General features: G+C 36.2%; 8 protein-coding genes across 8 annotated transcripts; 4 read left to right on the top strand and 4 right to left on the bottom strand.

The window, feature by feature from the left end:
• Positions 1–258: 258 nt before the first annotated feature.
• Positions 259–1,356, bottom strand: HOM2 (aspartate-semialdehyde dehydrogenase; the record flags this gene model as incomplete). Its single annotated transcript, XM_041551583.1, has 1 exon — positions 259–1,356. The coding sequence occupies one exon, from the start codon at positions 1,354–1,356 to the stop codon at positions 259–261; it is 1,098 nt and encodes a 365-aa protein (XP_041407517.1).
• A 487-nt stretch (positions 1,357–1,843) lies between these two features.
• RPA14 (DNA-directed RNA polymerase I subunit RPA14) lies at positions 1,844–2,305 on the bottom strand (the record flags this gene model as incomplete). The annotated part of the gene is made up of 1 exon (XM_041551584.1): positions 1,844–2,305. One exon carries the CDS (start codon positions 2,303–2,305, stop codon positions 1,844–1,846), a length of 462 nt encoding a protein of 153 aa, XP_041407518.1.
• Positions 2,306–3,090: 785 nt separating this feature from the next.
• Positions 3,091–3,579, top strand: CPR1 (peptidylprolyl isomerase CPR1; the record flags this gene model as incomplete). The annotated part of the gene is made up of 1 exon (XM_041551585.1): positions 3,091–3,579. The coding sequence occupies one exon, from the start codon at positions 3,091–3,093 to the stop codon at positions 3,577–3,579; it is 489 nt and encodes a 162-aa protein (XP_041407519.1).
• A 380-nt stretch (positions 3,580–3,959) lies between these two features.
• On the top strand, positions 3,960–5,135 carry ENT5 (Ent5p; the record flags this gene model as incomplete). Its single annotated transcript, XM_041551586.1, has 1 exon — positions 3,960–5,135. One exon carries the CDS (start codon positions 3,960–3,962, stop codon positions 5,133–5,135), a length of 1,176 nt encoding a protein of 391 aa, XP_041407520.1.
• Positions 5,136–5,355: 220 nt separating this feature from the next.
• On the bottom strand, positions 5,356–6,153 carry GIR2 (Gir2p; the record flags this gene model as incomplete). The annotated part of the gene is made up of 1 exon (XM_041551587.1): positions 5,356–6,153. One exon carries the CDS (start codon positions 6,151–6,153, stop codon positions 5,356–5,358), a length of 798 nt encoding a protein of 265 aa, XP_041407521.1.
• A 795-nt stretch (positions 6,154–6,948) lies between these two features.
• Positions 6,949–7,932, top strand: CTH1 (putative mRNA-binding protein CTH1; the record flags this gene model as incomplete). The annotated part of the gene is made up of 1 exon (XM_041551588.1): positions 6,949–7,932. The coding sequence occupies one exon, from the start codon at positions 6,949–6,951 to the stop codon at positions 7,930–7,932; it is 984 nt and encodes a 327-aa protein (XP_041407522.1).
• A 538-nt stretch (positions 7,933–8,470) lies between these two features.
• NUM1 (Num1p) lies at positions 8,471–11,458 on the bottom strand (the record flags this gene model as incomplete). The annotated part of the gene is made up of 1 exon (XM_041551589.1): positions 8,471–11,458. The coding sequence occupies one exon, from the start codon at positions 11,456–11,458 to the stop codon at positions 8,471–8,473; it is 2,988 nt and encodes a 995-aa protein (XP_041407523.1).
• Positions 11,459–13,273: 1,815 nt separating this feature from the next.
• On the top strand, positions 13,274–14,581 carry KGD2 (dihydrolipoyl transsuccinylase; the record flags this gene model as incomplete). The annotated part of the gene is made up of 1 exon (XM_041551590.1): positions 13,274–14,581. The coding sequence occupies one exon, from the start codon at positions 13,274–13,276 to the stop codon at positions 14,579–14,581; it is 1,308 nt and encodes a 435-aa protein (XP_041407524.1).
• Positions 14,582–14,691: the final 110 nt, after the last annotated feature.

The raw sequence follows: 14,691 nt of genomic DNA on the forward strand, positions 1-14,691 counted from the left end.
TTATTTAAGCCTTACCCAAATAGATAAATTTTCAAAATTAAACATTCGACGGTTTTCGCCTTAAACTGAAAAAAAAATTAAACAAGAGTAACTAAAGGCAAAACAAATAATATCACTATAATCATGCATGCCATAGAGAGACCAAGAAGAAATGTAATTAATATTAATTTTAATATTTATTAGTTTTCATATATAAATATATAAATATATAAATATCTACGTGTGGATATATTGCTGCAGTTTTTGTATGTATCATCATTAGATCATGCCCTTTGCTAATAGGATTTCAGCGATCAATACACCGGAACCAGCAGCACCGATAATAGTGTTGTGAGACAGCACAACCATCTTGAAATCCAATACAGGATCTTCTCTGACTCTACCAACGGAGACACCGTAACCTCTATCTCTGTTACGGTCCAATCTTGGTTGTGGTCTGTCTGATTGTTCTAGAACGTGAATAGTTTGTTCTGGAGCAGAATGACATTTCATCTTGTAAGCATCACAGACGTAATCTCTTAGACATTGTTTTACTTGTTCGACAGAAGGAGCTGGTCTGTTTTTGAATTTCAAAGCGATACATTCGGTGTGACCATCGGAGACAGCAACTCTATTACATTGAGCAGAGACCTTCAATTCTTCTGGGCTTAACAATTCGACATGAGATTTATCGGCAGATAAAGAACCAAGAATCTTCTTAGTTTCCCATTCCATCTTATCTTCCTCACCACCAATGTATGGGATGATATTATCTAGGACATCGATCCCTGGAACACCTGGAGAGAAACCTGCACCGGAGATGGCTTGTAAAGTAGTGGTAGTCAAAGTATCAATAGGACCGAAGGTGTCGACCAAAGGTTTCAAAGGAGCAACAAGGCCTGCGGTGGAACAATTAGAGATACAAACAATGAATCCTGGTCTTTGTTTACCAGCTTGCTTAGCGGTGTCCAGTTTTTGTTGAATAATATCCAAATGTTCTGGGTTAACGATTGGAACCACTAATGGGACATCCTCTTCTCTTCTATAGTTTTTAGCGTTAGAGATAACTGCAATGCCGGCTTCGACGAATTCCTTTTCGATTGGACCAGCGTATTCAGCATCTAGTCCAGAAAAGACAATATCACAATCTTTGAAATTAGCAGAAGAACAATCAGAGACGATAATATTTTCAGCAGACTTTGGCATCAAATCAGTTTGTTTCCAGTTAGCAGCATCGACATACTTCTTACCTGCGGATCTTGGAGAGGCACCCAATACTCTTAATTCGAAATCTGGATGATCAGCAAGTAGCAGAATAAAACGTTGACCAACGGAGCCTGTAGCACCTAGGACACCAGCGACTTTCTGAGCGGCCATTATTGTTGTCGTATTTTTGATGTTTATTTTAGATAATACTTTTGGTGAACTGTAAGAAACGTAAACAATGGAAAGGAATAATTAAATATCTTGAAAGATGAAAAGAATCTCCACTTCATGCATGTTTATATATATAAGTGTATATCACGTTAAAGTTACTAACAATGAATCTAATTGAATGCCACCGGCAAATGCCGTCTAAATGTGCAACTAACTCGCTATTCTGCTCTATTCATTGTATGTAATGTCGCGCACTGTCTGGTTACATTAATTGATGAGTCAACAGCGAAGAGAAACCAGGCAGAAAAAGACAAAAATCAGCAACTGGAAAGCTTTTTTGAAGGAAAAGAAGCCGTCAGCGGCGAAATTGCTCGCTGTCACGTGCCCGAGGATGAGATCATTGCAATGTAATATAGTGTACAAGGTTATGTATTTTATGTGTATGTTTATATATATATATATATATATATACTATGAATGCAATTATCTATTCGTCAAAAGTAACTTTCTTTCCTCCTGTCGCAGAAGTAGTAATAGTTTCTTCACCATTTTCCGTCGTCACAGAAGTAGCAGGAATTTCTTCAGTTGTAGTAGTAGTAGTAGTTGTAGCCACTGGAGTGAATGAAAGAGGTGGCAGCCCTTTAAAGTCTCTTTGCACTCTCTTCAATTGAGAGATGGCACTAGATAGGTTTGTGTCTATACTCAACATGGCACCAGTACTGCTAGTAGTAGATAATGATTCGCCATCAACAACTGTAGAGTCCACGGAAACGGCTGTGGCCGCAGCAGTCACAGACTCTATTGATTCCTTCTCGGTGATGAACTTCTCTAGGAATCCGAGCACGTCGTCCTTTGACACGTGTTGTGGTTTGCCAACTCTGTGCATCACAATTGGAGTGTTCAGTGGTGTAGCCACAATGAACCCTGGTCTTCTTGCACCTTTAAACATCTTTGATGTGTTCCTGTCGCTTGTTTGATTCTCTTGAGCGAGTTCCCAGATAGCAACACATTAGCAACTCATTAACGAAACTGTTCTTTATAAAACGATCGTATCCCCCCATGCACTCTTTGCATTAAAACCATTTTCTCAGCTCATCGAAAATTTTCAGCTGAAAAACACAAACAGATACCTTTGAGTAAACCCATACCCCCCTCTCAGCAAAAAAAAAAAAGAGAACAGAATCTGCCACATCACGTGCTCAACTTTCCAGATCGCGTGACCGTTACCCGCCCTCCGCGGATCATCACTCCTCACGGCAAACGTTCCATCGGGTTCCACCGCCACTGCAACGCCTCCGAACAGGAAGCCCCCATCCCCGTCTCCTCGTGGGCAGTGACCATTCTCGCACCACCACCACCACCAGGCAGAGGCAGAGGCAGAACGCATTTTTCTCTCTTCAAATTTGAGTGGCGCTTCGTTCGTTCGAAAAGGGGAATTTGCTCTCTGTTCGGGTGGGTGCTACGGCAGTCTCTGTGATAACAACCACTCTCTGCTCTATAGGGGGCCCATGAACACAAATTGAGTAATTCAATTAGATTAATAACGTAAGAGAGAAGAGATGTAATACAGGGAATTTGGGATGTGCTATATAAGAGAGTAACGAAAGGGCAAGGGATAAATATAAGTTGGTTTTATTCTTCTAATTGAGTTCTCACGTCTTTTTTTAAATTGATCTTCTTAGTGTTCTAGATACTATAATCACCCACCCACATACACATATATATATATTAAGAATGTCCAAGGTTTATTTCGATGTTGAAGCAGATGGCCAAGCTTTAGGCCGTGTCACTTTCCAATTGTACGATGACGTTGTCCCAAAGACCACTGAAAATTTCAGAGCTCTATGTACTGGTGAAAAGGGTTTCGGTTACGCCGGTTCTCCATTCCACCGTGTCATCCCAGACTTCATGTTGCAAGGTGGTGACTTCACCAGAGGTAACGGTACCGGTGGTAAGTCCATCTACGGTGAAAGATTCCCAGATGAAAACTTCTCCAAGAAGCACACCAAGCCAGGTCTATTGTCCATGGCTAACGCTGGTCCAAACACTAACGGTTCTCAATTCTTCATCACCACCGTCCCATGTCCATGGTTAGATGGTAAGCACGTCGTCTTCGGTGAAGTCGTCGACGGTTACGATATTGTCAAGAAGGTCGAATCTATGGGTTCTTCTTCTGGTTCCACCAGAGCTAGAATCGTTGTTGCTAAGTCCGGTCAATTATAAATAACAATATAAATAATTTACGTTTTATATATATTTAATTGAATTTATGAGCTTTGTCTCTCTATATCTCTTTATCTCTTTATGATGTATTACCCTCCCAACTTTATTAGATTTATTTTCTGGTTGGACCACTTCCATTCACTCAAAATTTTTCAGTTTTCCCCTTTTAGGCCGAGCGATTGTTATTCTATTTTTTTATTATTGAGGGAGTCCCTGAGAGGAGAAAATATTATTATATTAGATTAACTGATGTGGCATTTTTAAGATGCCATACAAATATAAATATTTTCTCTGTTAAAAGTTGAATACACAAGTACGTACACACACATATACATACATACACCCACCCACATATCTATCTATCCACAGACAGAAGCAAGATGGATTCCTTATCAAAGAAGATACAGAACTTAGGGATACACGATTTTAGAAACGCAGCAAGATTTGCTCAAAACGTTATTGTTCAATACGAACCATATCAAGTGGATGTTCGTAGAGCCACCAATACAGACGCATGGGGTCCTACACCGAAACATTTACAAAAAGTGTTAAGAAACAGGTATCAAGTGCCAGTCTATTTGATCACCGAGTATATTTTGAAACGATTGATCGATCATATTGCCGCAAGACCAAAAAATCTTTATGAAAAGGCCCGTAAAGAATATGTTAATTATGGGTCTGAATGGCGGGTGGTGATGAAATGTCTGATTGTTTTGGAATTCCTGGTATTGAACGTGGATTCCGGCGATGAGTTGAACCAAGTCCGTAGTTGTTTGACTACTCATAAACAAATCATTGCTAGACAAGTCGTGCAATATAAGATTGGGTTTTCAAATGATGGGAAAATGGAAGTTCATGAACGTGGTATTAGGAAGAAGGGAGAATTATTAATACAGTATTTGGAAGATTCAAGTTTCTTAAAGAAGGCTCGTGCTGATTCGAAGAAAAATGCTTCAAAGATAAGGCAACAGACGGAATCTACAATGTATGATGCAACAAATGCTTCAAATGCTGCACACGCTTACAATGCTAATGAACTGGATTTCGATGAAGCAAACGGTGCCACATTTGGTGAAGATGATGACGACGATTATGATGAATCTGAAATGACGTATCGTGGTCCAGATTCTCAAATTCCTCCTCCCCAACGTCAAAGATCAAAATTGGAAGAACAAAGAAGACAAAGAAGAGAAGTGCTCAGAGAAAGAATAAGAAACAGTGAGCAACAAAGAAAAGACAAAGAAACTGCACAAAAGAATACAGCCGTGCCTGATTTAATTGATTTTGATACACCTGAACCTGCTGACGCTGCTACTGCTACTACTTCCACTACCACGACCACGGCATTATCACCTGACGTTGGTGATGACGAGGACGAGTTTGGTGACTTCCAAAGTGACAGCTCTCCGACACCTGCGGCTGCAAACAATAATAAAACAGCAAATATGGACGATCTGTTAGGTCTTGGTACGGCATCCACTCCTGCACAAACTACATCAACCAAGGACAAAGACCCATTTGCTGATCTGTTTAACAACTCCAAATCATTGATATAGTCTGAAAAAAAAGACACCCATTCTTATACCATTATTATTGTTATGTTTTTGAACATCAAAAGAAACCAAAATAAAAATTAAACTTCAAAAAAATTTATCCTTATGTAAATCTGCCCATTCTACTTATATGACAATATTATATATATAAATATATAGCAAAAAAGATTAGTAAAAACCCATGTTTTACAGTTTTGTATCTATGTATGAGCGTATATCATTATTATATATCCACATCATCTAATTCTTTGGTCATGGACTCGATTTCGGCATCGTCAGTATCATCAATAGTACCTGCTACACCTTGTTCAAACATTTGCTTCCCAGTCAATTTACCATTATGTGCCTCTAGTCTTCTTAATTTATCCCTTTCATCCAAATGCATTTCTTTTCTAAATGTGGCCCTCCATTCCAAATATGATTCTTTAGTGACGGGTGTCCCATTAAACTTTTTCTGTTCTTGAGCTTCACGTCTTTCAATCTCCAATGTATGTTGTTTATCTAATTCATCCAATTGTTCCAAGAACCAATTCTCTGCATTTTCCTTTATCGTAGCCAATAGAGCAAAACACATTTGCATTCCCAGTAACATATCGCTATCGATTTGATCACGTACGATGGATGTCAATTCCTCAATGTAGTCCTTAAAGGAAATGTTATCCGCAAGATTCTCGAGCTTACTCAACACAATGTTCCCATGCTCATCATACTCATCTTCTTGCTCATCCTCATCTTCGTCACTCTCACTATTATCGTCCAGAGACTGTTCCAATGGGTTAATATGTATAATTGGTGCCATGTCAGGATAAGTCTCTGGAAACTGGAAAGTAACTTCCAATAAATGCACTTTACTCAGGGACATCAATAGATCATTGTCATGTATAGCAGTATCATTCAATTCTAATTTCAAAGTAACACTGAACTTTATATCAGGATATGTTGCGTTCAATACTTCCAATTCATCTGGATATATTGATTCCAAAACTTCCAATTCCTGTTCTTGTTCCGCAATATAATCCATTCTGTTACGGTTTTCTTTTCTATATTGTTAGTGTATACATACACATTACTTCTCTACAGAAATCACTACTTTCGTAAAATCCTCCTTCATAACTACAGCCTCTCTTCTTTCCTGCCCTCCTGGCAGACTGTTCATTAATGGATCCAGCCTAATTGAATGTGATGATGTCCTTCCTACTCACCCATACATACACTAAAATTTTTCACCCAAAACCCTATCACAAAACCCTAGGGTAATACCAACCCTAAACGTTTTCAAAACCCTATTAACAAGAAGCAAAACCCTAAGAAATCGGGTGTACTCTGCAAAAGTGAAAATCCACCATTTTTCACTTAGCGTGAAATATTATTAGTAAGGGAGCAATTTGTCTTTGCACCACAGAAACGGTTGGAGATAGTGGTGGTGGGGAACAGCGAGGTGAGAGAGATGAGGCGTCAAATATTGCATCGAATAACTGGAAAATGGAGCGCACCTAACAATATTTGAAGACACCCTGATCTGGGTGTAACTACAAAGGCAACTTTTTTCAATTATGGTGCAGTTTTTATCTATGCAAGAGTTAGTAAGTAGTACGAGAGTTCTAACTATCTCATCTTGGTAATTGTTAAGGGAGTTGAGGGTGTAATTTCTAATTTGTTTTCAATCATATATAAGTAAATTAATTGTGGGATAAGGATTGATTAAAAACACATTTCTTTTCTTACGATTATTTTGATCTTTGTACACATTAATATTATTCTTACCAATAGATAAGTATCAAACAACACATACACAAACATATATTTATCATTAACAATGTATGCTGCTCCATTCTATCCACAAACAAGAAACCAGGACATGTTACCAACTGTGAAAGCAGATTCGACCACTTCATCATCGGTCTTCTCGAGTAATGAAATGGATTATGCCTCACAAGTGAGAGAAATGGAAGAGTATTATTTGAAAACTTTATTGACTGAAGATGATGAAAACGATATAGCATATACTACAAAATTACAACAACCTTCCAATACTGATGATATATTCTCTAATGATAGTACTTCTACAGGTAGTCCATCTTCTCCTAGACAAATTGCAAAATTAAACAGTTTTTATAATCCATTTTTAACTGAACAATCAACAACAACAACAACTTATAATCAATATTATACTTCTAATACTGCCGTTTCAAATTCATTACATAATAAATCTCTAGAAGTAGACATTAATAATGCTTTTAATCCTGCCGTCTCGTCTTTACCACTAACTACAGAGAATTTACAAAGATTGGGCCAAAATAGTCAATCGAATCAACATTTAGCTCAACAACAATTGAAAATGTTACAATCTCAATTTGTTGATACAAGTGTCACTGGTCAACATCAACATCAACACAATAGAATTGTTCATAACGATTCGTCGGAACAACAAGTTAACAAACAACTTTATAAGACTGAATTATGTGAATCCTTTACTACAAAGGGTCATTGCAAATATGGTAACAAATGTCAATTTGCTCACGGTCTAGAAGAATTGAAATTGAAAGAACGTCGTAGCAATTTTAGAACCAAACCTTGTGTGAATTGGGCTAAATTAGGATATTGTCCATATGGAAAACGTTGTTGTTTTAAACATGGCAGTGATAGAGATATCCAAATTTATGTTAATGCCGGTGCTATTAAAGTAAACGATCAAACAGGTGAAAAGGTTATGGAATCAGATACTGCTACTAAGCCAACACCTTGTAGACCAAAACATTTACATCCAAATGTAAAATTGTTACAACGTATTAGTTGGTAATTCAATACCATATACACCTCATGACTGCCACTTATTATTATTATTATTATTATTATTATAATTGTTGTTTTTTAGTTTCAAAAATAGACAGACAAGCCTGTTAATTTTCAGTTGTTAATTACCAACTTATTTATTTATTATTTAGATTGATAGATTCTTTCTATATATTTCGCATTATACATTTATATTTTTTAAAAAATAAAAATTAAAAACATGTTACTTTGCTATTTAAAATATTTATTTACGCCTTAATGGTTTGTTAATTCTCAATATCCTTATCTCTCAGAGGTGATAATTTAACGTCATTTTTAAGTATTTTTTCTATTTTTCGGTTACGATTTTAATTTTCATGTTTAGTTTGAAGTTCTAATAAAAAGGAATAAATAATCGTCCCAAACAAAATCAAAGTCCTCTATGCAGTAAAATTAATAAACATAACGTCATATATGTTTTATTATTCAACATGCTTTATATTATGTACAATGCATTTATTTAAACAGATCAACTGTATATATGTATATATTAATGAATTGTTCCCCTATCTTAGAAACTTTGAGAGAGAAGAACGTCTAGAGCTTCTTCTACTGCGGACAGTCTGTGAATGCATTACAGATGTATTGGTATTATGATGAACTTCATTAGGTAACGATAAAATATTACCGGAATATAATTCATCATTTGGATTTCCAAAGACATCCTTTAAGTCAATGCCATCCGTATTTCTTTGAATCAAATATTTCAAGGCGTTGTACCAAACGTCATGTCTTTGTTTATCAACACAAGTAAATTTAATCTTCTTCTCTCTTGTTGTTACAACAATACTCTTGTTGTATAATTTCGTTGGACCGGTGGTATTATCAACCACACTCTGCACACTAAGAATAGAAACCCCCTTTGTCTTACGATGCCATGGATCCTCCACTACTGGATTACTTTCTGACCAATATAGTGTCAAACTATAAGGATGAATCCACATATATCTCTTATGACGTGTCTCACCCCCACCAAAAGAACCTAATCTATTGAAATATTTGTAGACAAACTCACCAATAACTGTTTGAGAAATAGCGGAGACAATATTGTTACTATCACCGACATATGCCATTGCAGCTAACGATACTGCTCCATCTACAGAGGTAGAAGTTCTTACCCCTTTACCTCTTCTAGGGCTTCTTAGATTAAAATTAGAGATAGATAAAGAACGACGAGTAGTGCCATTGGAAGGTATGGCATTAATGGAATTTCTACCACTTGTACCTACATTTACCTTAGTTGAAACATGTGTAGTATAATTTTTGGAGGATGGTGTAATTGAACGTTCTTCATCTGAATTACTGGTATTTGGGGATGAAAATGCTGTGAAATTTTCGACCAAAGGTTTCTGTAATCTTCTAGTCTCTACTTCCCTCAAAAGATCATCATCATGGATATCATTTAGATTAAGGTTTGCATTCTCGAGTAGACTATTAAAATAAGATTTAGGTAATAAAACAATATTGTTCTCATCAGGTGTAGTGTCACGAGAGGTCGCCACAAAGGATGTTTCAGGGACACATAACATACCATAACTCTTTGCAGATGACCTTAAATTTGTAATATCATCACAAATATTCTCTTGTGTAATGTCATATTCGTCGTCATAATTCATATGCGATACACCCTTGTGCTGTGTTACCAAATCTTGAATTTCGATATTATTCAGCTTGGCTTGTTCGATTATTTGATCCTTCGTTAATATGGGATTTTCTAATTTCATATTCAACTCAGCAAATTTTTCCTTTGGCACTATTACAAAGTCAAGCTTTTCAGCTTGTTCGATCAATGCTTCCTCAGAGACATCACTACCTTCAGTAAATGTTATTGCAGTACCATCTTGGTTTTGCAAAGATAACATTTTATATCCATTACCCTTTGCTATTTCTTCAAGTTTATCAAGGGAGGGATGTTTCAATTGATCATACGAATCATCTGCGATCACTTGGTAGCCTTGCAATAGAGCCATACTCGACAAGAAGGTTAGTGGTGGATGCGTAACAACGTCCTGCATTGCCTGATATTCATCACTAGGAATAACAACTTGTTCTAACGACGTAGCTTTTTCTTTAATAAATGACAGGGAAGGTGACTCGGTAATAGAATACATTGTGTTGTAATCGTCATCAGATATAATGGTATAATGTTGAGATTTTGCCTTTTGAATCAAGTACAGCAATGATGGTGACTTAGCATTGTATTTCATTTCCTGATATTCGCTCGTTGAGATCAAGGTATTTCCCATTTCACCTGCCTTCGTGGTTAAAAACTCTGTTGAGGGTGATTGTGTAGTCTCATACATCCACGAATAATCCTCCTTAGATATTATAACATACCCTTGAACTTTTGCTTTTTCAATTAAATGCAATAAACTAGGAGAATAACATGTATCCATTAATGATTTGTAATCTTTATCTGAAATGATAGTATGTTTTTGTAATTTAGCCTTTTGTATCAAATACAATAAGCTTGGAGATTCAATACTACCACCTAAGTTTTCAAAATCAGATTTTGGAATCATAGTTTGATTCAATTCATTGGCCCTTTGAGTTAAGAATTCCAAAGAAGGATTTTTTATAGTTGAATACATCATATCGTAATCTTTATCAGAAATGATAGTATGCTTTTGTGATTTAGCCTTTTGTATCAAATACAACAAACTTGGCGATTCAATGTTTGAAGTCATTTCATCATAAGTTTCATTAGGAAGCAATATATGGGAATACTCGGATTCTGATTTCTCCTTCAAGTATTGTAAGGATGGTTTCTCGTTCGATGATTGTAAATTATAATAATCTGTATCAGAGATCACTGTATAACCTTGACCTTTAGCCTTTTGGATTAAATATAACAAACTTGGTGATTCAATTTTTCTTTCTAATGCTTGACATTCAGAGACAGGTACAACTAGTTGATCCAATGGTTTAGCCTTCTCCATCAAAAAGTTTAGGGATGGATTTTGAATAGTTGAATACATTTCGTTATAATCCTTATCAGACAGGAGGGTTTGGTTATGTGATTTTGCCTTTGAAACCAAATACAATAAACTAGGTGAATCTAATTGTTGTTTCAAAAGAGTCAATTCCTTCTTTAGGGATTCTATTTCTGTCATAGTATCATCATCATTTTTAAGCTTACCTAGGTCGGCGGTCAATTTCTTATTTGTCAAATTCAGTTGTTTACAGGAGTCCAATAGATGTTCATTCATTGATATTAAAAGATCTGAATCGTCTTTATAATTCTGAGTGTTAATCAAACCAGTATTAAATAACGCCATCATCTCTAAATCTCCAGAGACAAAAGTATCTTTATTCAATAATGCCTGGATTAAATTCGCATTATTTGCACCGTTCAATACTTTTTTTGATTTATTTTTATTATTATTCTTAGACAAGTTTGATTTATTAATCAAATCATTATGAATATGTTCCAATTCGCTTAACACCTTTGAATCATTCAAAATATGAGACGGCTGTTTTGAATCCAATGTCATCTTCCAATTTAATTCAATTCAATTTTGTTGTATTGTAATTTTATTCAATATAAAAAATACAAGTTTTAATAATCACAACCTCAGTAATGCTAATCAAAATCCCAAACAAACGCACTAATGCTTTATATATATATATATATATTTACCCTAATTGATCAGTTGTCGAATAAATGTGGCTAATAGAAGTTAGTAACAAAAATTCAAATCGAAAGCAAGTCCCGGGCTATATAATATTTAATATCAATAACCAAAACGAAAACCTCCGGACACTTTTCAAAAAGTACAATATATATAAAACAACTATTGCAATATGCACGGACCCCTCCCTTTTAGCTGTTACAATTTAATTGAATAGGAAAACTATAGGTTAATACCAAACTCTCTAGAACTCAATTCTAACGACAATCGATCTATCCTGGCAAATCGATATCAGAGCTTAAACTGCGATCTATCACAATGAGTCTTCCTATCCAAACATCATTTTTACAACCAGGAAGCAAAGCACATCACATAATTGTCACCAAATTGCACTATTTCAGTATCCACATTACTGCCTATAATCATCTTTTGTTATTGTTTACATAACTAAAATTTTCCGATGCCTTGAAGTCAAGTAAAGAGAAATGTCTAATTCGTACGATCAATTGACTGACAGAATGATGACGAAGTGGACCAAAAAGAGAAATTAATAAATCCCATCGCCGCTCCTTTGCTCTGCGTAGCTCTCTTAGTATATTCTTCGGCGTTGTCTGCTAAATTTCAGTCCCGGAGAAAATTCAGGAAATTCTAATTATTTGACGCTAATTTGGTAATTCGCAATTTAGAGATAGCAATACATGGAAGAAGAGGTGTGTTTCGACGTATCATCAAACAACTCTGTATGTAACATACGTTTATATTCGCATCCACGGTTCGATATATACCTATATATCGAACCAGTAGGAAAGAGTACCGTGAGTACCGTCCGACAACATGCGATTACAAGTTTCTTCCCTAAATGCATTGTAAATATCTTGCAGACTGTAATGTATGGTGCAGCTATAGGATTTCAAGAAATGCATCACTCTATACGTAACCCTATATCTGAGCCCTAATTATATATCACCAATAACGAAATGAGGGGCTATGGACTTCACCGCGAATTCGCACAAATTGACTTGAAAGAAAAAACACCGCGTACGGTTGAAAATATTCGACGCTTATTGGCTGCAACCCTCCCCCATAAATCATCCAATTGAGGGCAAATAACTAACAAACAATTATATCTATGAAAAGTGAGAGTAGATCGAACTCTCTCTATTCCCTCTCACGGGTAGTACTGGGCTTAAATGTTATCGACTATCCCAAATGGATGAAGGGAGGGGAGGAAGTCCAAATGATTGATTCATCGACTGACTGCGTGGTTGTGATTACTTCCAGTTTCTTCATTATTTTGTATTTCGTTTCATTTGGGGAGGAGACGGGAACATGATACCGATACGTTTACTATTTATCACTTTCTTGAAGTATTTATAACCCACCAATAAACCAATAATAATAATACAACATTTATATAAACCGTTCTATATCTATATATATATATTAGTTTTATTGTTTGCAATAACCAGTATTTCCCCTAATCTTGACATTTTTTTCTTATTTTCTTATTTTCCCAGATACTTCCTTAAAATAACAAGATAGAAAACAAAAAGGTTTAAGATCAAGAGATATTAGTAGGCTTACAACAAAGAACCATTCACTAGTATATCCTATCGAACCTATCCACATTTTCATAATTGAAAATTCATCTACTCACATATACACATAAACCTCACCATGCTTTCAAGAGTTTCACAAAAATCTATGTCTAATGCTCTTAGACAATCTGTTCATCTAAGATGTGCAACTATCGTCCCTACCAAGAGATCGTTTGCATCTTTGGTCGGGCAAACTTCATACAACAAAGTACAATCATCATCGTTGAATAATTCCACTTATCGTCGTTGGGCATCCACTTCAGTACCCGTACCACCAATGGCTGAATCTTTAACTGAAGGGTCCCTAAAGGATTATACAAAGGCTATAGGGGAATATATTAAGGAGGATGAATTGTTAGCAACCATCGAGACTGATAAGATTGATATCGAAGTGAATTCTCCCGTCTCTGGTACTATCACCAAATTGAATTTCCAACCTGAAGACACAGTTACTGTTGGTGATGAATTAGCGCAAATCGAAGAGGGTGCTGCACCAGAAGGTGGTGCTGCTCCGACTGAAGCTGCTAAAGAGGCCCCAGTTGAAACTGAAAAGAAAACCCCAGCCGCAGCCGCAGCTCCTACCCCTACTCCAAAGAAAGAGACCCCAGCTGCTCCTAAGAAGGCAACGCCAGCTGCAACTCCAGCTGCTACTCCAGCGGCTCAAGCAGCTAACTCATTTACACCTTTTGCACGTAACGAATCTCGTGTTAAGATGAACCGTATGAGATTAAGAATCGCAGAAAGATTAAAGGAATCTCAAAATACAGCTGCCTCTTTAACAACTTTTAACGAAGTCGATATGTCTGCTCTATTGGATATGAGAAAATTATACAAGGATGAAATCATTAAGAAGACGGGTACCAAATTCGGTTTCATGGGTTTATTCTCAAAGGCCTGTACTTTAGCTGCAAAGGATATTCCTGCTATCAATGGTGCCATTGAAGGTGACCAAATTGTTTACCGTGACTTTACCGATATTTCAGTTGCTGTAGCTACACCAAAGGGTCTTGTTACTCCAGTGGTTCGTAATGCCGAATCACTTTCCGTATTAGGTATTGAAGATGAAATCGTTAGATTAAGTCACAAGGCTAGAGATGGTAAATTGACCCTAGAAGACATGACTGGTGGTACTTTCACAATCTCTAACGGTGGTGTTTTTGGCTCCCTTTATGGTACTCCAATCATTAACACTCCACAAACTGCTGTGTTGGGTCTACATGGTGTTAAAGAAAGACCAGTCACTATCAATGGTCAAATTGTCTCAAGACCAATGATGTACATGGCATTGACTTACGATCATAGATTAGTCGACGGTAGAGAGGCTGTTACTTTCTTGAAGACTGTCAAAGAACTAATCGAAGATCCAAGAAAGATGTTATTATTTTAAATAATATCATATCAAAGATAAAACATATTTGGAATAAAACTTTCTATTCCAAAATAACTCTGCGACACATTTTAACAAAAATTAAATCAAAGAAAAAATCCAATTTTTAA

The sequence above is a fragment of the Maudiozyma barnettii genome (genome assembly GCF_903064755.1).
Source record: "Maudiozyma barnettii strain CLIB 1767 genome assembly, contig: KABA2_07, whole genome shotgun sequence".
Lineage (NCBI taxonomy): Eukaryota > Fungi > Ascomycota > Saccharomycetes > Saccharomycetales > Saccharomycetaceae > Maudiozyma > Maudiozyma barnettii.